This window comes from Salvelinus alpinus, chromosome 8 (genome assembly GCF_045679555.1).
Source record: "Salvelinus alpinus chromosome 8, SLU_Salpinus.1, whole genome shotgun sequence".
In the NCBI taxonomy this organism is placed as follows: domain Eukaryota; kingdom Metazoa; phylum Chordata; class Actinopteri; order Salmoniformes; family Salmonidae; genus Salvelinus; species Salvelinus alpinus.
The window spans coordinates 3,896,362-3,919,852 of record NC_092093.1 but is presented as its reverse complement, the minus strand read 5'-3'; the positions used below and the strand labels follow the sequence as shown (position 1 = coordinate 3,919,852).

General features: G+C 39.0%; 1 protein-coding gene across 1 annotated transcript in view; it reads right to left on the bottom strand.

Annotated features, from left to right (window-relative positions):
• nbas (NBAS subunit of NRZ tethering complex) overlaps positions 1-23,491 on the bottom strand; it is a 400,078-nt gene that overhangs the window by 112,763 nt on the left and 263,824 nt on the right. Inside the window, exon 44 of the mRNA XM_071412456.1 lies at positions 5,499-5,614. Coding sequence (XP_071268557.1) covers positions 5,499-5,614 — 116 coding nt within the window. The remainder of the gene's footprint in view (positions 1-5,498; positions 5,615-23,491) is intronic.

The window sequence follows — 23,491 nt, the reverse complement described above, 5'->3', positions numbered from 1 at the left end:
GATTGATTGATTGATTGATTGTGGGTACTATTTAATGAAGCTGCCAGTTAAAGACTTGTGAGGCATCTGTTTCTGCCTATAGGGAGGGAGGAGAAGAACGGAGGTGTGATCGGATTTGCCGATGGGAGGACGGGGGAGGGCCTTGTAGCCGTCCTAGAAGAGGGAGTAGCAATGATCAATAATTATTGATGAGCGAATAGCGCAGGTGATGGGTTGACAAAGCGTTTTCCTCAGATTTTCTTTATTAAAGTCCACAGCTACAATATATGCAGCCTCAGGATATGCGGTTTCCAGTTAGCACCAAGTAGGAGGCTCTTCAAAAGAGGAAGCGGAGGACCAAGCCTACACAGTGAAATAATGAATTAAAAAAAATATATATTTAACCTTTATTTAACCAGGAAAAGCCCATTGAGACCCAGAGTCTCTTTTTCAAGGGAGACCTGCTAAGAAGGCAGCAACAATCAATACATTACAGAATTAAAACATACAATACAACATGATCCAGCCTTAAAAAAGCATTTACACTCCTCAGTAACAATCTCCCATCTATATTTTAAATTCATTCAGGGGTACTAACATATCTAGATGAAGCATGGATTGTAGACTATTCCATGCCTCTGGTGGACAAGAAGAGATGGGAGTCTTGCCTAATACTGTAAATGTCCTGGACATTAAGTATCAATCACCTAGCAGACCGGGTATGGTAACATAGCAACCACCAAGCAGACTGGGTATGGTAACATAGCAACCACCAAGCAGACCGGGTATGGTAACATAGCAACCACCAAGCAGACCGGGTATGGTAACATAGCAACCACCTAGCAGACCGGGTATGGTAACATAGCAACCTCCTAGCAGACCGGGTATGGTATCATAGCAACCACCTAGCAGACCGGGTATGGTAACATAGCAACCACCTAGCAGACCGGGTATGGTGTAACATAGCAACCACCTAGCAGATCGGGTATGGTAACATAGAAACCAGGCATGGTAACTGTTGGTGGTGAAGGAGACCAGACTACAGAGGTAAAGAGGGAGTTTACCTGCTGGTGGTGAAGGAGACCAGACTACAGAGGTAAAGAGGGAGTTTACCTGCTGGTGGTGAAGGAGACCAGACTACAGAGGTAAAGAGGGAGTTTACCTGCTGGTGGTGAAGGAGACCAGACTACAGAGGTAAAGAGGGAGTTTACCTGCTGGTGGTGAAGGAGACCAGACTACAGAGGTAAAGAGGGAGTTTACCTGCTGGTGGTGAAGGAGACCAGACTACAGAGGTAAAGAGGGAGTTTACCTGCTGGTGGTGAAGGAGACCAGACTACAGAGGTAAAGAGGGAGTTTACCTGCTGGTGGTGAAGGAGACCAGACTACAGAGGTAAAGAGGGAGTTTACCTGCTGGTGGTGAAGGAGACCAGACTACAGAGGTAAAGAGGGAGTTTACCTGCTGGTGGTGAAGGAGACCAGACTACAGAGGTAAAGAGGGAGTTTACCTGCTGGTGGTGAAGGAGACCAGACTACAGAGGTAAAGAGGGAGTTTACCTGCTGGTGGTGAAGGAGACCAGACTACAGAGGTAAAGAGGGAGTTTACCTGCTGGTGGTGAAGGAGACCAGACTACAGAGGTAAAGAGGGAGTTTACCTGCCGGTGGTGAAGGAGACCAGACTACAGAGGTAAAGAGGGAGTTTACCTGCCGGTGGTGAAGGAGACCAGACTACAGGGGTAAAGAGGGAGTTTACCTGCTGGTGGTGAAGGAGACCAGACTACAGAGGTAAAGAGGGAGTTTACCTGCTGGTGGTGAAGGAGACCAGACTACAGAGGTAAAGAGGGAGTTTACCTGCTGGTGGTGAAGGAGACCAGACTACAGGGGTAAAGAGGGAGTTTATCTGCTGGTGGTGAAGGAGACCAGACTACAGAGGTAAAGAGGGAGTTTACCTGCCGGTGGTGAAGGAGACCAGACTACAGAGGTAAAGAGGGAGTTTACCTGCCGGTGGTGAAGGAGACCAGACTACAGAGGTAAAGAGGGAGTTTACCTGCCGGTGGTGAAGGAGACCAGACTACAGAGGTAAAGAGGGAGTTTACCTGCTGGTGGTGAAGGAGACCAGACTACAGAGGTAAAGAGGGAGTTTACCTGCTGGTGGTGAAGGAGACCAGACTACAGAGGTAAAGAGGGAGTTTACCTGCTGGTGGTGAAGGAGACCAGACTACAGAGGTAAAGAGGGAGTTTACCTGCTGGTGGTGAAGGAGACCAGACTACAGAGGTAAAGAGGGAGTTTACCTGCTGGTGGTGAAGGAGACCAGACTACAGAGGTAAAGAGGGAGTTTACCTGCTGGTGGTGAAGGAGACCAGACTACAGAGGTAAAGAGGAAGTTTACCTGCTGGTGGTGAAGGAGACCAGACTAAACAGAGTCCAGTCTCTGTAAGACGGAGGAGGCTACATGATAAACAGAGTCCAGTCTCTGTAAGACAGAGGAGGCTGCATGATAAACAGAGTCCAGTCTCTGTTAGACAGAGGAGGCTGCATGATAAACAGGGTCCAGTCTCTGTAAGACAGAGGAGGCTGCATGATAAACAGAGTCCAGTCTCTGTAAGACAGAGGAGGCTGCATGATAAACAGAGTCCAGTCTCTGTAAGACAGAGGAGGCTGCATGATAAACAGAGTCCAGTCTCTGTAAGACAGAGGAGGCTGCATGATAAACAGAGTCCAGTCTCTGTAAGACAGAGGAGGCTGCATGATAAACAGAGTCCAGTCTCTGTAAGACAGAGGAGGCTGTATGATAAACAGAGTCTCTGTAAGACAGAGGAGGCTGCATGATAAACAGAGTCTCTGTAAGACAGAGGAGGCTGCATGATAAACAGAGTCCAGTCTCTGTAAGACAGAGGAGGCTGCATGATAAACAGAGTCTCTGTAAGACAGAGGAGGCTGCATGATAAACAGAGTCCAGTCTCTGTAAGACAGAGGAGGCTGCATGATAAACAGAGTCCAGTCTCTGTAAGACAGAGGAGGCTGCATGATAAACAGGGTCCAGTCTCTGTAAGACAGAGGAGGCTGCATGATAAACAGAGTCCAGTCTCTGTAAGACAGAGGAGGCTGCATGATAAACAGGGTCCAGTCTCTGTAAGACAGAGGAGACTGCATGATAAACAGAGTCCAGTCTCTGTAAGACGGAGGAGGCTGCATGATAAACAGAGTCCAGTCTCTGTAAGACAGAGGAGGCTGCATGATAAACAGAGTCCAGTCTCTGTAAGACAGAGGAGGCTGCATGATAAACAGAGTCTCTGTAAGACAGAGGAGGCTGCATGATAAACAGAGTCCAGTCTCTGTAAGACGGAGGAGGCTGCATGATAAACAGAGTCCAGTCTCTGTAAGACAGAGGAGGCTGCATGATAAACAGAGTCCAGTCTCTGTAAGACAGAGGAGGCTGCATGATAAACAGAGTCTCTGTAAGACAGAGGAGGCTGCATGATAAACAGAGTCCAGTCTCTGTAAGACAGAGGAGGCTGCATGATAAACAGAGTCTCTGTAAGACAGAGGAGGCTGCATGATAAACAGAGTCCAGTCTCTGTAAGACAGAGGAGGCTGCATGATAAACAGAGTCCAGTCTCTGTAAGACAGAGGAGGCTGCATGATAAACAGGGTCCAGTCTCTGTAAGGCAGAGGAGGCTGCATGATAAACAGAGTCTCTGTAAGACAGAGGAGGCTACATGCATATACAACAAGTCCCCATAATCAATTACAGAGAGAAAAGTGGCCTGAACAAGCTTCTTTCTAGCCATAAGCGGGAAGCAAGACTTATTACGAAAATATAAACCCAATTTAAATTTAAGCTTTGTCACAAGATTATCCACATGAACTTTAAAGGACAACTTGTCATCCAACCATATACCGAGGTATTTGTAGGATGACACTTTTTCAATGGATAAGCCACCGGATGTGGCAATGCTAACGTTCTCTGGCAGAGTTCTAGCTCTGGTAAAGGTCATGAATTTAGTTTTTTGTACAATCAAGACCAGTTTGAGACCATAAAGGGAGGCCTGCAGTGACTGAAAAGCAGTCTGGAGCTCTTCAACAGCCTGAACCAGAGAAGGAACACATTAACATATGACTGTATCATCTGCATATAGATGTAACTTTGCTGGTTGCATCCCATTTCCCAAATCATGAATAAACATTGAGAACAACACTGGAGCTACAATGGAACCCTGGGGGACACCTCTATTAATCTCAAGACAGCTAGACTTGTGATGGTCAGTATATATACAGTGTTCTGTCAGAAAGATAGTTCCCTAAAGTAGTGCACTGCATAGGGAATAGGGTGCCACCGAGCCTTGGTCTAAAGTAGTGACGGCCCTGGCTGTTGCCTTACCGGGAGTGACGGCCCTGGCTGTTGCCTAACCGGGAGTGACGGCCCTGGCTGTTGCCTAACCGGGAGTGACGGCCCTGGCTGTTGCCTAACCGGGAGTGACGGCCCTGGCTGTTGCCTAACCGGGAGTGACGGCCCTGGCTGTTGCCTAACCGGGAGTGACGGCCCTGGCTGTTGCCTAACCGGGAGTGACGGCCCTGGCTGTTGCCTAACCGGGAGTGACGGCCCTGGCTGTTGCCTAACCGGGAGTGACGGCCCTGGCTGTTGCCTAACCGGGAGTGACGGCCCTGGCTGTTGCCTAACCGGGAGTGACGGCCCTGGCTGTTGCCTAACCGGGAGTGACGGCCCTGGCTGTTGCCTAACCGGGAGTGACGGCCCTGGCTGTTGCCTAACCGGGAGTGACGGCCCTGGCTGTTGCCTTACCGGGAGTGACGGCCCTGGCTGTTGCATAACCGGGAGTGACGGCCCTGGCTGTTGCCTTACCGGGAGTGACGGCCCTGGCTGTTGCCTAACCGGGAGTGACGGCCCTGGCTGTTGCCTAACCGGGAGTGACGGCCCTGGCTGTTGCCTAACCGGGAGTGACGGCCCTGGCTGTTGCCATACCGGGAGTGACGGCCCTGGCTGTTGCATTACCGGGAGTGACGGCCCTGGCTGTTGCCTAACCGGGAGTGACGGCCCTGGCTGTTGCCTAACCGGGAGTGACGGCCCTGGCTGTTGCCTTACCGGGAGTGACGGCCCTGGCTGTTGCCTAACCGGGAGTGACGGCCCTGGCTGTTGCCTAACCGGGAGTGACGGCCCTGGCTGTTGCCTAACCGGGAGTGACGGCCCTGGCTGTTGCCTAACCGGGAGTGACGGCCCTGGCTGTTGCCTTACCGGGAGTGACGGCCCTGGCTGTTGCCTTACCGGGAGTGACGGCCCTGGCTGTTGCCTTACCGGGAGTGACGGCCCTGGCTGTTGCCTTACCGGGAGTGACGGCCCTGGCTGTTGCCTAACCGGGAGTGACGGCCCTGGCTGTTGCCTTACCGGGAGTGACGGCCCTGGCTGTTGCCTAACCGGGAGTGACGGCCCTGGCTGTTGCCTAACCGGGAGTGACGGCCCTGGCTGTTGCCTAACCGGGAGTGACGGCCCTGGCTGTTGCCTTACCGGTAGTGACGGAGCGTAGCTTCTTGAGCAGTTTGATGTGAGTGTCAGGGGTGATGACGGAAGAGCAGTACGATCCACAACCACAGTTCTCCAACAGAATATAGTAATACAGCAGCCTAGAAAGGACAGGGAGAAGAGGGAGAGGGAGAGGAGGAGGAGAAGAGGGAGAGGAGAAGAGGGAGAGGGAGAGGAGGGGAGGGGAGAGGTGAGGAGGAGGGAGGATCAGGGAGAGGAGAAGAGAGGATCAGGGAGAAGAAAAGAGGGAGAGGAGGGAGAGGGAGAGGAGGGAGAGGGGGCAGAGGAGGGAGAGGGGGCAGAGGAGGGGAGAGGAGGGGAGAAGAGGAGAGGGAGAGGAGGGGAGAGGTGAGGAGGAGGGAGAGGAGGGGAGAGGAGAGGAGGAGGAGAGGGAGAGGGGTAGGAGAAGAGGATCAGGGAGAGGAGGATCAGGGAGAGGAGGAGAGGATGAGGAGAGGGAGAGGAGAAGAGGATCAGGGAGAAGAGAGGTGGATCAGGGAGAGGAGAGGTGGATCAGGGAGAGGAGAGGTGGATCAGGGAGAGGAGAAGAGGATCATGGAGAGGAGAAGAGGATCAGGGAGAGGAGAAGAGGATCAGGGAGAGGAGAAGAGGATCAGGGAGAGGAAGATCAGGGAGAGGAGGAGAGGAGGATCAGGGAGAGGAAGATCGGGGAGAGGAGAAGAGAGGATCAGGGAGAGGAGAGGATCAGGGAGAGGAGAAGAGAGGATCAGGGAGAGGAGAAGAGGATCAGGGAGAGGAGAAGAGGATCAGGGAGAGAAGAATCAGGGAGAGAAGAATCAGGGAGAGGAGGAGAGGAGGATCAGGGAGAGGAGGAGAGGAGGATCAGGGAGAGGAGGAGAGGATCAGGGAGAGGAGAGGAGGATCAGGGAGAGGAGAAGAGGATCAGGGAGAGGAGAAGAGGATCAGGGAGAGGAGGAGAGGAGGATCAGGGAGAGGAGAATCAGGGAGAGGAGGAGAGGAGGATCAGGGAGAGGAGGAGAGGATCAGGGAGAGGAGAGGAGGATCAGGGAGAGGAGAAGAGGATCAGGGAGAGGAGAAGAGGATCAGGGAGAGGAGAGGTGGATCAGGGAGAGGAGAAGAGGGTCAGGGAGAGGAGAAGAGGATCAGGGAGAGGAGAGGTGGATCAGGGAGAGGAGAAGAGGATCAGGGAGAGGAGAAGAGAGGATCAGGGAGAGGAGAAGAGAGGATCAGGGAGAGGAGAAGAGGATCAGGGAGAGGAGAAGGGGATCAGGGAGAGGAGGAGAGGAGTATCAGGGAGAGGAGGAGAGGAGGATCAGGGAGAGGAGGATCAGGGAGAGGAGGAGAGGAGGATCAGCTTTAATGGATGGACCTTTTAAAAGGGTTACTTCGGGATTTTGGCAATGAGGAAAAACTTGTGGATACTATTTTGATGTATCTGAGTGCAGTTTGAAGGAATTAGCTAACTAGCATTAACACAATGACTGAATGTCTATGGGGATACAATCACAGCATGCTAACAGATACCCATAGACTTCCAGTCGATAAAGCATAGCATGCTAGCAGATACCCATAGACTTCCAGTCTATAAAACATAGCATGCTAGCTGATACCCATAGACTTCCAGTCTATAAAACATAGCATGCTAGCAGATACCCATAGACCTCCAGTCTATAAAACATAGCATGCTAGCAGATACCCATAGACCTCCAGTCTATAAAACACAGCATGCTAGCAGATACCCATAGACTTCCAGTCTATAAAACACAGCATGCTAGCAGATACCCATAGACTTCCAGTAGATAAAGCATAGCATGCTAGCAGATACCCATAGACTTCCAGTCTATAAAACATAGCATGCTAGCAGATACCCATAGACCTCCAGTCTATAAAAAATAGCATGCTAGCAGATACCAATAGACTACCAGTCGATAAAACATAGCATGCTAGCAGATACCCATAGACATCCAGTCGATAAAGCATAGCATGCTAGCAGATACCCATAGACTTCCAGTCTATAAAACACAGCATGCTAGCAGATACCCATAGACGTCCAGTCTATAAAACATAGCGTGCTAACAGATACCCATAGACTTCCAGTCTATAAAACATAGCATGCTAACAGATACCCACAGACTTCCAGTCAATCTCTCAGTTTAGTAATACTCTCTCAGTTTAGTAATACTATCTCAGTCTAGTAACACTCTGTCAGTTTAGTAATACTCTCTCAGTTTAGTAATACTCTCTCAGTTTAGTAATACTCTCTCAGTTTAGTAATACTCTCTCAGTTTAGTAATACTCTCTCAGTTTAGTAATACTCTCTCAGTTTAGTAATACTCTCTCAGCTTAGTAATAATCTCTCCGTTTAGTAATAATCTCTCAGGTGAGTAATATTCTCTCAGTTTAGTAATACTCTCTCAGGTGAGTAATATTCTCTCAGTTTAGTAATACTCTCTCTGTTTAGTAATACTCTCTCAGTTTAGTAATACTCTCTCGGGTTAGTAATACTCTCTCAGTTTAGTAATACTCTCACAGTTTAGTAATATTCTCTCAGTTTAGTAATACTCTCTCAGGTTAGTAATATTCTCTCAGTTTAGTAATACTCTCTCAGTTTAGTAATACTCTCTCAGTTTAGTAATACTCTCTCAGTTTAGTAACACTCTCTCAGTTTAGTAACACTCTCTCAGTTTAGTAATACTCTCTCAGTTTTGTAATACTCTCTCAGTTTAGTAATACTCTCTCAGTTTAGTAATACTCTCTCAGTTGAGTAATAATCTCTCCGTTGAGTAATATGGTCTCAGTTTAGTAACACTCTCTCAGTTTAGTAATACTCTCTCAGTTTAGTAATACTCTCTCAGTTTAGTAATACTCTCTCAGTTTAGTATTATTCTCTCAGTTTAGTAATACTCTCTCGGGTTAGTAATACTCTCTCAGTTTAGTAATACTCTCACAGTTTAGTAATATTCTCTCAGTTTAGTAATACTCTCTCAGGTTAGTAATACTCTCTCGGTTTAGTAATACTCCCTCAGTTTAGTAATACTCTCTCAGTTTAATAATATTCTCAGTTTAGAAATATTCTCTCAGCTCTCTCAGTTTAGTAATACTCTCTCAGTTTAGTAATATTCTCTCAGTTTAGTAATACTCTCTCAGTTTAGTAATATTCTCTCAGTTTAGTAATACTCTCTCAGGTTAGTAATACTCTCTCAGTTTAGTAATACTCTCTCAGTTTAGTAATACTCTCTCAGTTTAGTAATACTCTCTCAGTTTGGTAATATTCTCTCAGTTTAGTAATACTCTCTCAGGTTAGTAATACTCTCTCAGTTTAGTAATATTCTCTCAGTTTAGTAATACTCTCTCAGTTTAGTAATACTCTCTCAGTTTAGTAATAATCTCTCCGTTTAGTAATACTCTCTCCGTTTAGTAATACTCTCTCCGTTTAGTAATAATCTCTCCGGTGAGTAAAATTTGTTCAGTTGAGTAATACTCTCTCAATCTAGAAATACTCTCTCAGTCTAGTAATACTCTCTCAGCTCTCTCAGTTTAGTATTACTCTCTCAGTTTAGTAATACTCTCTCAGGTTAGTAATACTCTCTCAGTTTAGTAATACTCTCACAGTTTAGTAATATTCTTTCAGTTTAGTAATACTCTCTCAGTTTAGTAATACTCTCTCAGTTGAGTAATACTCTCTCAGTTGAGTAATATTCTCTCAGTTTAGTAATATTCTCTCAACTCTCTCAGTTTAGTAATACTCTCTCAGTTGAGTAATATTCTCTCAGTTTAGTAATACTCTCTCAGTTTAGTAATACTCTCTCAGTTTAGTAATACTCTTTCAGGTTAGTAATACTCTCTCAGTTTAGTAATACTCTCTCAGTTTAGTAATACTCTCTCAGTTTAGTAATACTCTCTCAGTTTAGTAATACTCTCTCAGTTTAGTAATACTCTCTCAGTTTAGTAATACTCTCTCAGTTTAGTAATACTCTCTCAGCTTAGTAATAATCTCTCCGTTTAGTAATAATCTCTCAGGTGAGAAATATTCTCTCAGTTTAGTAATACTCTCTCAGGTGAGTAATATTCTCTCAGTTTAGTAATACTCTCCCAGTTTAGTAATACTCTCTCAGTCTAGTAATACTCTCTCAGTTGAGTAATAATCTCTCTGTTGAGTAATATTCTCTCAGTTTAGTAACACTCTCTCAGTTTAGTAATATTCTCTCAGTTTAGTAATACTCTCTCAGTTGAGTAATATTCTCTCAGTTTAGTAATATTCTTTCAGTTTAGTAACACTCTCTCAGTTTAGTAATACTCTCTCAGTTTTGTAACACTCTCTCAGTTTAGTAATACTCTCTCAGTTTAGTAATACTCTCTCAGTTGAGTAATAATCTCTCCGTTGAGTAATATGGTCTCAGTTTAGTAACACTCTCTCAGTTTAGTAATACTCTCTCAGTTTAGTAATACTCTCTCAGTTGAGTAATATTATCTCAGTTTAGTATTATTCTCTCAGTTTAGTAATACTCTCTCGGGTTAGTAATACTCTCTCAGTTTAGTAATACTCTCACAGTTTAGTAATATTCTCTCAGTTTAGTAATACTCTCTCAGGTTAGTAATACTCTCTCGGTTTAGTAATACTCCCTCAGTTTAGTAATACTCTCTCAGTTTAATAATATTCTCAGTTTAGTAATATTCTCTCAGCTCTCTCAGTTTAGTAATACTCTCTCAGTTTAGTAATATTCTCTCAGTTTAGTAATACTCTCTCAGTTTAGTAATATTCTCTCAGTTTAGTAATACTCTCTCAGGTTAGTAATACTCTCTCAGTTTAGTAATACTCTCTCAGTTTAGTAATACTCTCTCAGTTTGGTAATATTCTCTCAGTTTAGTAATACTCTCTCAGGTTAGTAATACTCTCTCAGTTTAGTAATACTCTCTCAGTTTAGTAATATTCTCTCAGTTTAGTAATACTCTCTCAGTTTAGTAATACTCTCTCAGTTTAGTAATACGCTCTCAGTTTAGTAATATTCTCTCAGTTTAGTAACACTCTCTCAGTTTAGTAATACTCTCTCAGTCTAGTAACACTCTCAGTTTAGTAACACTCTCTCAGTTTAGTAATACTCTCTCAGTTTATTAATACTCTCTCAGTTGAGTTATACTCTCTCAGTTTAGTAATACTCTCTCAGTTGAGTAATACTATCTCAGTCTATTAACACTCTGTCAGTTTAGTAATACTCTCTCAGTTTAGTAATACTCTCTCAGTTTAGTAATACTCTCTCAGTTTAGTAATAATCTCTCCGTTTAGTAATACTCTCTCTGTTTAGTAATACTCTCTCCGTTTAGTAATAATCTCTCCGGTGAGTAAAATTTGTTCAGTTGAGTAATACTCTCTCAATCTAGAAATACTCTCTCAGTCTAGTAATACTCTCTCAGCTCTCTCAGTTTAGTATTACTCTCTCAGTTTAGTAATACTCTCTCAGGTTAGTAATACTCTCTCAGTTTAGTAATACTCTCACAGTTTAGTAATATTCTCTCAGTTTAGTAATACTCTCTCAGTTTAGTAATACTCTCTCAGTTTAGTAATACTCTCTCAGTTGAGTAATACTCTCTCAGTTGAGTAATATTCTCTCAGTTTAGTAATATTCTCTCAACTCTCTCAGTTTAGTAATACTCTCTCAGTTGAGTAATATTCTCTCAGTTTAGTAACACTCTCTCAGTTTAGTAATACTCTCTGTTTAGTAACACTCTTTCAGTTTAGTAATACTCTCTCAGTCTAGTAACACTCTCTCAGTTTAGTAACACTCTCAGTTTAGTAATACTCTCTCAGTTTAGTAATACTCTCTCAGTTGAGTAATAATCTCTCAGTTTAGTAATACTCTCTCAGTTTAGTAATATTCTCTCAGTTTAGTAATACTCTCTCAGTTGAGTAATATTCTCTCAGTTGAGTAATACTCTCTCAGTTGAGTAATACTCTCTCAGTTGAGTAATACTCTCTCAGTTGAGTAATACTCTCTCAGTTTAGTAATAATCTCTCCGTTTAGTAATACTCTCTCCGTTTAGTAATACTCTCTCCGTTTAGTAATACTCTCCCCGTTTAGTAATACTCTCTCAGTTGAGTAATAATCTCTCCGGTGGTGAATATTTGTTCAGTTGAGTAATACTCTCTCAATCTAGAAATACTCTCTCAGTTTAGTAATACTCTCTCAGCTCTCTCAGTTTAGTATTACTCTCTCAGTTTAGTAATACTCTCTCAGGTTAGTAATACTCTCACAGTTTAGTAATATTCTCTCGGTTTAGTACTACTCTCCCAGGTTAGTAATACTCTCTCGGTTTAGTAATACTCCCTCAGTTTACTAATACTCTCTCAGTTGAGTAATATTCTCTCAGTTTAATAACACTCTCTCAGTCTAGTAATACTCTCTCAGTTTAGTAATTCTATCTCCGTTTAGTAATACTCTCTCAGTTGAGTAATAATCTCTCCGGTGAGTAATATTCTCTCAGTTGAGTAATACTCTCTCAGTCTAGTAATACTCTCTCAGTTTAGTAATACTCTCTCAGTTTAGCAATATTCTCTCAGTTTTGTAATACTCTTTCGGGTTAGTAATACTCGCTCAGTCTAGGAACACTCTCTCAGTTTAGTAATACTCTCTCAGTTTAGTAATACTAGCTCAGTCTAGTAACACTCTCTCAGTTTATCAATACTCTCTCAGTTTAGTAATACTCTCTCCGTTTAGTAATACTCTCTCAGTTTAGTAATAATCTCTCCGTTTAGTAATACTCTCTCCGTTTAGTAATACTCTCTCCGTTGAGTAATAATCTCTCCGGTGAGTAATATTCATTCAGTTGAGTAATACTCCCTCAGTCTAGTAATACTCTCTCAGTCTAGTACTACTCTCAGTCTAGTAACACTCTCTCAGTTTATTAATACTCTCTCAGTTGAGTAATACTCTCTCAGTTTAGTAATACTCTCTCAGTTTAGTAATACTCTCTCAGTTTAGTAATACTCTCTCAGTTTAGTAATACTCTCTCAGTTTAGTAATACTCTCTCAGTTTAGTAATACTCTCTCAGGTTAGTAACACTCTCTCAGTTTAGTAACACTCTCTCAGTTTAGTAATACTCTCTCAGTTTAGTAATATTCTCTCAGTTTAGTAATACTCTCTCAGTTTAGTAATATTCTCTCAGTTTAGTAATACTCTCTCAGTTTAGTAATATTCTCTCAGGTTAGTAATACTCTCTCAGGTTAGTAATACTCTCTCAGTTTAGTAATACTCTCTCAGTTTAGTAATACTCTCTCAGTTTAGTAATACTCTCTCAGTTTAGTAATACTCTCTCAGTTTAGTAATACTCTCTCAGTTTAGTAATATTCTCTCAGGTTAGTAATACTCTCTCAGTTTAGTAATACTCTCTCAGTTTAGTAATATTCTCTCAGTTTAGTAATACTCTCTCAGTTTAGTAATACTCTCTCAGTCTAGTAACACTCTCTCAGTTTAGTAACACTCTCTCAGTTTATCAATACTCTCTCAGTTTAGTAATACTATCTCAGTCTAGTAACACTCTGTCAGTTTAGTAATACTCTCTCAGTTTAGTAATACTCTCTCAGTTTAGTAATATTCTCTCAGTTTAGTAATACTCTCTCAGTTTAGTAATATTCTCTCAGTTTAGTAATACTCTCTCAGGTTAGTAATACTCTCTCAGTTGAGTAATACTCTCTCAGTTTAGTAATACTCTCTCAGTTGAGTAATACTCTCTCAGTTTAGTAATACTCTCTCCGTTGAGTAATACTCTCTCAGTTGATTAATACTCTCTCAGTTTAGTAATACTCTCTCCGTTGAGTAATACTCTCTCAGTTTAGTAACACTCTCTCAGTTTAGTAATACTCTCTCAGTTTAGTAATACTCCCTCAGTTTAGTAATACTCTCTCAGTTTAGTAATACTCTCTCAGTTTAGTAATACTCTCTCAGTTTAGTAATATTCTCTCAGTTTAGTTATATTCTCTCAGTTTAGTAATATTCTCTCAGCTCTCTGTTTAGTAATATTCTCTCAGTTTAGTAATATTCTCTCAGTTTAGTAATACTCTCTCAGTTTAGTAATACTCTCTCAGTTTAGTAATATTCTCTCAGTTTAGTAATATTCTCTCAGTTTAGTTATATTCTCTCAGTTTAGTAATATTCTCTCAGCTCTCTGTTTAGTAATATTCTCTCAGTTTAGTCATATTCTCTCAGTTTAGTAATACTCTCTCAGTTTAGTAATACTCCCTCAGTTTAGTAATACTCTCTCAGTTTAGTAAAACTCTCCCAGTTAAGTAATACTCCCTCAGTTTAGTAATACTATCTCAGTTTAGTAATACTCTCTCAGTTTAGTAATACTCTCTCAGTTTAGTAATACTCTCTCAGTTTAGTAATACTCTCTCAGTTTAGTAATACTCTCTCAGTTTAGTAATACTCTCTCAGTTGAGTAACACTCTCTCCGTTTAGTAATAATCTCTCCGGTGAGTAAAATTTGTTCAGTTTAGTAATACTCTCTCAGTCTAGTAATACTCTCTCAGCTCTCTCAGTTTAGTATTACTCTCTCAGTTTAGTAATACTCTCTCAGGTTAGTAATACTCTCTCAGTTTAGTAATACTCTCACAGTTTAGTAATATTCTCTCAGTTTAGTAATACTCCCTCAGTTTAGTAATACTCTCTCAGTTGAGTAATACTCTCTCAGTTGAGTAATATTCTCTCAGTTTAGTAATATTCTCTCAACTCTCTCAGTTTAGTAATACTCTCTCAGTTGAGTAATATTCTCTCAGTTTAGTAACACTCTTTCAGTTTAGTAATACTCTCTCAGTCTAGTAACACTCTCTCAGTTTAGTAACACTCTCTCAGTTTAGTAATACTCTCTCAGTTTAGTAATACTCTCTCAGTTGAGTAATAATCTCTCAGTTTAGTAATACTCTCTCAGTTTAGTAATATTCTCTCAGTTTAGTAATACTCTCTCAGTTTAGTAATATTCTCTCAGTTGAGTAATACTCTCTCAGTTTAGTAATACTCTCTCGGTTGAGTAATACTCTCTCAGTTGAGTAATACTCTCTCAGTTTAGTAATAATCTCTCAGTTTAGTAATAATCTCTCTGTTTAGTAATACTCTCTCCGTTTAGTAATACTCTCTCCGTTTAGTACTACTCTCTCAGTTGAGTAATAATCTCTCCGGTGGTGAATATTTGTTCAGTTGAGTAATACTCTCTCAATCTAGAAATACTCTCTCAGTTTAGTAATACTCTCTCAGCTCTCTCAGTTTAGTATTACTCTCTCAGTTTAGTAATACTCTCTCAGGTTAGTAATACTCTCTCAGGTTAGTAATACTCTCACAGTTTAGTAATATTCTCTCAGTTTAGTACTACTCTCTCAGGTTAGAAATATTCTCTCGGTTTAGTAATACTCCCTCAGTTTAGTAATACTCTCTCAGTTGAGTAATATTCTCTCAGTTTAGCAATATTCTCTCAGCTCTCTCAGTTTAGTAATTCTATCTCCGTTTAGTAATACTCTCTCAGTTGAGTAATAATCTCTCCGGTGAGTAATATTCTCTCAGTTGAGTAATACTCTCTCAGTCTAGTAATACTCTCTCAGTTTAGTAATACTCTCTCAGTTTAGTAATACTCTCTCAGTTTAGCAATATTCTCTCAGTTTTGTAATACTCTTTCGGGTTAGTAATACTCGCTCAGTCTAGGAACACTCTCTCAGTTTAGTAATACTCTCTCAGTTTAGTAATACTAGCTCAGTCTAGTAACACTCTCTCAGTTTATCAATACTCTCTCAGTTTAGTAATACTCTCTCCGTTTAGTAATACTCTCTCAGTTTAGTAATAATCTCTCCGTTTAGTAATACTCTCTCCGTTTAGTAATACTCTCTCAGTTGAGTAATAATCTCTCCGGTGAGTAATATTCATTCAGTTGAGTAATACTCCCTCAGTCTAGTAATACTCTCTCAGTCTAGTAACACTCTCTCAGTTTATTAATACTCTCTCAGTTGAGTAACACTCTCTCAGTTTAGTAACATTCTCTCAGTTTAGTAATACTCTCTCAGTTTAGTAATATTCTCTCAGTTTAGTAATATTCTCTCAGTTTAGTAATACTCTCTCAGGTTAGTAATACTCTCTCAGGTTAGTAATACTCTCTCAGGTTAGTAATACTCTCTCAGTTTAGTAAAACTCTCTCAGTTTAGTAACACTCTCTCAGTTTAGTAATACTCTCTCAGTTTATTAATAATCTCTCAGTTTAGTAACACTCTCTCAGTTTAGTAACACTCTCTCAGTTTAGTAATACTCTCTCAGTTTAGTAATACTCTCTCAGTTTAGTAATATTCTCTCAGGTTAGTAATACTCTCTCAGTTTAGTAATACTCTCTCAGTTTAGTAATACTCTCTCAGTTTAGTAATACTCTCTCAGTTTAGTAATACTCTCTCAGTTTAGTAATACTCTCTCAGTTTAGTAATACTCTCTCAGGTTAGTAATACTCTCTCAGTTTAGTAATACTCTCTCAGTTTAGTAATACTCTCTCAGTTTAGTAATACTCTCTCAGTTTAGTAATATTCTCTCAGTTTAGTAATACTCTCTCAGTTTAGTAATACTCTCTCAGTCTAGTAACACTCTGTCAGTTTAGTAATACTCTCTCAGTTTAGTAATACTCTCTCAGTTTAGTAATACTCTCTCAGTTTAGTAATACTCTCTCAGTTTAGTAATACTCTCTCAGTTTAGTAATACTCTCTCAGTTTAGTAATACTCTCTCAGTTTAGTAATACTCTCTCAGTTTAGTAATACTCTCTCAGCTTAGTAATAATCTCTCCGTTTAGTAATAATCTCTCAGGTGAGTAATATTCTCTCAGTTTAGTAATACTCTCTCAGGTGAGTAATATTCTCTCAGTTTAGTAATACTCTCTCAGTTTAGTAATACTCTCTCAGTTTAGTAATACTCTCTCAGTTTAGTAATACTCTCTCAGTTTAGTAATAATCTCTCCGTTGAGTAATATTCTCTCAGTTTAGTAACACTCTCTCAGTTTAGTAATATTCTCTCAGTTTAGTAATACTCTCTGTTGAGTAATACTCTCTCAGTTTAGTAATATTCTCTCAGTTTAGTAATATTCTTTCAGTTTAGTAATACTCTCTCAGTTTAGTAATACTCTCTCAGTTTAGTAATACTCTCTCAGTTTAGTAATACTCTCTCAGTTTAGTAATACTCTCTCAGTTGAGTAATAATCTCTCCGTTGAGTAATATGGTCTCAGTTTAGTAACACTCTCTCAGTTTAGTAATACTCTCTCAGTTTAGTAATACTCTCTCAGTTTAGTAATACTCTCTCAGTTTAGTATTATTCTCTCAGTTTAGTAATACTCTCTCGGGTTAGTAATACTCTCTCAGTTTAGTAATACTCTCACAGTTTAGTAATATTCTCTCAGTTTAGTAATACTCTCTCAGGTTAGTAATACTCTCTCGGTTTAGTAATACTCCCTCAGTTTAGTAATACTCTCTCAGTTTAATAATATTCTCAGTTTAGAAATATTCTCTCAGCTCTCTCAGTTTAGTAATACTCTCTCAGTTTAGTAATATTCTCTCAGTTTAGTAATACTCTCTCAGTTTAGTAATACTCTCTCAGTTTAGTAATACTCTCTCAGTTTAGTAATACTCTCTCAGTTTAGTATTATTCTCTCAGTTTAGTAATACTCTCTCGGGTTAGTAATACTCTCTCAGTTTAGTAATACTCTCACAGTTTAGTAATATTCTCTCAGTTTAGTAATACTCTCTCAGGTTAGTAATACTCTCTCGGTTTAGTAATACTCCCTCAGTTTAGTAATACTCTCTCAGTTTAATAATATTCTCAGTTTAGAAATATTCTCTCAGCTCTCTCAGTTTAGTAATACTCTCTCAGTTTAGTAATATTCTCTCAGTTTAGTAATACTCTCTCAGTTTAGTAATATTCTCTCAGTTTAGTAATACTCTCTCAGTTTAGTAATACTCTCTCAGTTTAGTAATACTCTCTCAGTTTAGTAATACTCTCTCAGTTTAGTAATACTCTCTCAGTTTGGTAATATTCTCTCAGTTTAGTAATACTCTCTCAGGTTAGTAATACTCTCTCAGTTTAGTAATATTCTCTCAGTTTAGTAATACTCTCTCAGTTTAGTAATACTCTCTCAGTTTAGTAATAATCTCTCCGTTTAGTAATACTCTCTCCGTTTAGTAATACTCTCTCCGTTTAGTAATAATCTCTCCGGTGAGTAAAATTTGTTCAGTTGAGTAATACTCTCTCAATCTAGAAATACTCTCTCAGTCTAGTAATACTCTCTCAGCTCTCTCAGTTTAGTATTACTCTCTCAGTTTAGTAATACTCTCTCAGGTTAGTAATACTCTCTCAGTTTAGTAATACTCTCACAGTTTAGTAATATTCTTTCAGTTTAGTAATACTCTCTCAGTTTAGTAATACTCTCTCAGTTGAGTAATACTCTCTCAGTTGAGTAATATTCTCTCAGTTTAGTAATATTCTCTCAACTCTCTCAGTTTAGTAATACTCTCTCAGTTGAGTAATACTCTCACAGTTTAGTAATATTCTCTCGGTTTAGTACTACTCTCTCAGGTTAGTAATACTCTTTCAGGTTAGTAATACTCTTTCAGTCTAGTAACACTCTCTCAGTTTAGTAACACTCTCTCAGTTTAGTAATACTCTCTCAGTTTAGTAATACTCTCTCAGTTTAGTAATACTCTCTCAGTTTAGTAATACTCTCTCAGTTTAGTAATACTCTCTCAGCTTAGTAATAATCTCTCCGTTTAGTAATAATCTCTCAGGTGAGAAATATTCTCTCAGTTTAGTAATACTCTCTCAGGTGAGTAATACTCTCTCAGTTTAGTAATACTCTCCCAGTTTAGTAATACTCTCTCAGTTTAGTAATACTCTCTCAGTTGAGTAATAATCTCTCTGTTGAGTAATATTCTCTCAGTTTAGTAACACTCTCTCAGTTTAGTAATATTCTCTCAGTTTAGTAATACTCTCTCAGTTGAGTAATATTCTCTCAGTTTAGTAATATTCTTTCAGTTTAGTAACACTCTCTCAGTTTAGTAATACTCTCTCAGTTTTGTAACACTCTCTCAGTTTAGTAATACTCTCTCAGTTTAGTAATACTCTCTCAGTTGAGTAATAATCTCTCAGTTGAGTAATATGGTCTCAGTTTAGTAACACTCTCTCAGTTTAGTAATACTCTCTCAGTTTAGTAATACTCTCTCAGTTGAGTAATATTATCTCAGTTTAGTATTATTCTCTCAGTTTAGTAATACTCTCTCGGGTTAGTAATACTCTCTCAGGTTAGTAATACTCTCTCAGTTTAGTAATACTCTCTCAGTTTAGTAATACTCTCTCAGTTTAGTAATATTCTCTCAGTTTAGTAATACTCTCTCAGGTTAGTAATACTCTCTCAGTTTAGTAATACTCTCTCAGTTTAGTAATACTCTCTCAGTTTGGTAATATTCTCTCAGTTTAGTAATACTCTCTCAGGTTAGTAATACTCTCTCAGTTTAGTAATACTCTCTCAGTTTAGTAATATTCTCTCAGTTTAGTAATACTCTCTCAGTTTAGTAATACTCTCTCAGTTTAGTAATACGCTCTCAGTTTAGTAATACTCTCTCAGTTTAGTAATACTCTCTCAGTTTAGTAATACTCTCTCAGTTTAGTAATACTCTCTCAGTTTAGTAATACTCTCTCAGTTTAGTAATACTCTCTCAGTTTATTAATACTCTCTCAGTTGAGTTATACTCTCTCAGTTTAGTAATACTCTCTCAGTTGAGTAATACTATCTCAGTCTATTAACACTCTGTCAGTTTAGTAATACTCTCTCAGTTTAGTAATACTCTCTCAGTTTAGTAATACTCTCTCAGTTTAGTAATAATCTCTCCGTTTAGTAATACTCTCTCTGTTTAGTAATACTCTCTCCGTTTAGTAATAATCTCTCCGGTGAGTAAAATTTGTTCAGTTGAGTAATACTCTCTCAATCTAGAAATACTCTCTCAGTCTAGTAATACTCTCTCAGCTCTCTCAGTTTAGTATTACTCTCTCAGTTTAGTAATACTCTCTCAGGTTAGTAATACTCTCTCAGTTTAGTAATACTCTCACAGTTTAGTAATATTCTCTCAGTTTAGTAATACTCTCTCAGTTTAGTAATACTCTCTCAGTTTAGTAATACTCTCTCAGTTGAGTAATACTCTCTCAGTTGAGTAATATTCTCTCAGTTTAGTAATATTCTCTCAACTCTCTCAGTTTAGTAATACTCTCTCAGTTGAGTAATATTCTCTCAGTTTAGTAACACTCTCTCAGTTTAGTAATACTCTCTGTTTAGTAACACTCTTTCAGTTTAGTAATACTCTCTCAGTCTAGTAACACTCTCTCAGTTTAGTAACACTCTCAGTTTAGTAATACTCTCTCAGTTTAGTAATACTCTCTCAGTTGAGTAATAATCTCTCAGTTTAGTAATACTCTCTCAGTTTAGTAATATTCTCTCAGTTTAGTAATACTCTCTCAGTTTAGTAATATTCTCTCAGTTGAGTAATACTCTCTCAGTTTAGTAATACTCTCTCAGTTGAGTAATACTCTCTCAGTTGAGTAATACTCTCTCAGTTTAGTAATAATCTCTCAGTTTAGTAATACTCTCTCCGTTTAGTAATACTCTCTCCGTTTAGTAATACTCTCTCCGTTTAGTAATACTCTCTCAGTTGAGTAATAATCTCTCCGGTGGTGAATATTTGTTCAGTTGAGTAATACTCTCTCAATCTAGAAATACTCTCTCAGTTTAGTAATACTCTCTCAGCTCTCTCAGTTTAGTATTACTCTCTCACTTTAGTAATACTCTCTCAGGTTAGTAATACTCTCTCAGGTTAGTAATACTCTCACAGTTTAGTAATATTCTCTCGGTTTAGTACTACTCTCCCAGGTTAGTAATACTCTCTCGGTTTAGTAATACTCCCTCAGTTTACTAATACTCTCTCAGTTGAGTAATATTCTCTCAGTTTAATAACACTCTCTCAGTCTAGTAATACTCTCTCAGTTTAGTAATTCTATCTCCGTTTAGTAATACTCTCTCAGTTGAGTAATAATCTCTCCGGTGAGTAATATTCTCTCAGTTGAGTAATACTCTCTCAGTCTAGTAATACTCTCTCAGTTTAGTAATACTCTCTCAGTTTAGCAATATTCTCTCAGTTTTGTAATACTCTTTCGGGTTAGTAATACTCGCTCAGTCTAGGAACACTCTCTCAGTTTAGTAATACTCTCTCAGTTTAGTAATACTAGCTCAGTCTAGTAACACTCTCTCAGTTTATCAATACTCTCTCAGTTTAGTAATACTCTCTCAGTTTAGTAATACTCTCTCCGTTTAGTAATAATCTCTCCGTTTAGTAATACTCTCTCCGTTTAGTAATACTCTCTCCGTTGAGTAATAATCTCTCCGGTGAGTAATATTCATTCAGTTGAGTAATACTCCCTCAGTCTAGTAATACTCTCTCAGTCTAGTACTACTCTCAGTCTAGTAACACTCTCTCAGTTTATTAATACTCTCTCAGTTGAGTAACACTCTCTCAGTTTAGTAATACTCTCTCAGTTTAGTAATATTCTCTCAGTTTAGTAATATTCTCTCAGTTTAGTAATACTCTCTCAGGTTAGTAATACTCTCTCAGGTTAGTAATACTCTCTCAGGTTAGTAACACTCTCTCAGTTTAGTAACACTCTCTCAGTTTAGTAATACTCTCTCAGTTTATTAATAATCTCTCAGTTTAGTAACACTCTCTCAGTTTAGTAACACTCTCTCAGTTTAGTAATACTCTCTCAGTTTAGTAATATTCTCTCAGGTTAGTAATATTCATTCAGTTGAGTAATACTCCCTCAGTCTAGTAATACTCTCTCAGTCTAGTACTACTCTCAGTCTAGTAACACTCTCTCAGTTTATTAATACTCTCTCAGTTGAGTAACACTCTCTCAGTTTAGTAATACTCTCTCAGTTTAGTAATATTCTCTCAGTTTAGTAATATTCTCTCAGTTTAGTAATACTCTCTCAGGTTAGTAATACTCTCTCAGGTTAGTAATACTCTCTCAGGTTAGTAACACTCTCTCAGTTTAGTAACACTCTCTCAGTTTAGTAATACTCTCTCAGTTTATTAATAATCTCTCAGTTTAGTAACACTCTCTCAGTTTAGTAACACTCTCTCAGTTTAGTAATACTCTCTCAGTTTAGTAATATTCTCTCAGGTTAGTAATACTCTCTCAGGTTAGTAATACTCTCTCAGTTTAGTAATACTCTCTCAGTTTAGTAATACTCTCTCAGTTTAGTAATACTCTCTCAGTTTAGTAATACTCTCTCAGTTTAGTAATATTCTCTCAGGTTAGTAATACTCTCTCAGTTTAGTAATACTCTCTCAGTTTAGTAATATTCTCTCAGTTTAGTAATACTCTCTCAGTCTAGTAATACTCTCTCAGTCTAGTAACACTCTCTCAGTTTAGTAACACTCTCTCAGTTTATCAATACTCTCTCAGTTTAGTAATACTATCTCAGTCTAGTAACACTCTGTCAGTTTAGTAACACTCTCTCAGTTTAGTAATACTCTCTCAGTTTAGTAATATTCTCTCAGTTTAGTAATACTCTCTCAGTTTAGTAATACTCTCTCAGTTGAGTAATACTCTCTCAGTTGAGTAATACTCTCTCAGTTGAGTAATACTCTCTCAGTTTAGTAATACTCTCTCCGTTGAGTAATACTCTCTCAGTTGATTAATACTCTCTCAGTTTAGTAATACTCTCTCCGTTGAGTAATACTCTCTCAGTTTAGTAACACTCTCTCAGTTTAGTAATACTCTCTCAGTTTAGTAATACTCCCTCAGTTTAGTAATACTCTCTCAGTTTAGTAATACTCTCTCAGTTTAGTAATACTCTCTCAGTTTAGTAATACTCTCTCAGTTTAGTTATATTCTCTCAGTTTAGTAATATTCTCTCAGCTCTCTGTTTAGTAATATTCTCTCAGTTTAGTAATATTCTCTCAGTTTAGTAATACTCTCTCAGTTTAGTAATACTCTCTCAGTTTAGTAATATTCTCTCAGTTTAGTAATATTCTCTCAGTTTAGTTATATTCTCTCAGTTTAGTAATATTCTCTCAGCTCTCTGTTTAGTAATATTCTCTCAGTTTAGTCATATTCTCTCAGTTTAGTAATACTCTCTCAGTTTAGTAATACTCCCTCAGTTTAGTAATACTCTCTCAGTTTAGTAAAACTCTCCCAGTTAAGTAATACTCCCTCAGTTTAGTAATACTATCTCAGTTTAGTAATACTCTCTCAGTTTAGTAATACTCTCTCAGTTTAGTAATACTCTCTCAGTTTAGTAATACTCTCTCAGTTTAGTAATACTCTCTCAGTTGAGTAACACTCTCTCCGTTTAGTAATAATCTCTCCGGTGAGTAAAATTTGTTCAGTTTAGTAATACTCTCTCAGTCTAGTAATACTCTCTCAGCTCTCTCAGTTTAGTAATATTCTCTCAGTTTAGTAATACTCTCTCAGTTTAGTAATACTCTCTCAGTTGAGTAATACTCTCTCAGTTGAGTAATATTCTCTCAGTTTAGTAATATTCTCTCAACTCTCTCAGTTTAGTAATACTCTCTCAGTTGAGTAATATTCTCTCAGTTTAGTAACACTCTCTCAGTTTAGTAATACTCTCTCAGTTTAGTAACACTCTTTCAGTTTAGTAATACTCTCTCAGTCTAGTAACACTCTCTCAGTTTAGTAACACTCTCTCAGTTTAGTAATATTCTCTCAGTTTAGTAATACTCTCTCAGTTGAGTAATAATCTCTCAGTTTAGTAATACTCTCTCAGTTTAGTAATATTCTCTCAGTTTAGTAATACTCTCTCAGTTTAGTAATATTCTCTCAGTTGAGTAATACTCTCTCAGTTTAGTAATACTCTCTCGGTTGAGTAATACTCTCTCAGTTGAGTAATACTCTCTCAGTTTAGTAATAATCTCTCAGTTTAGT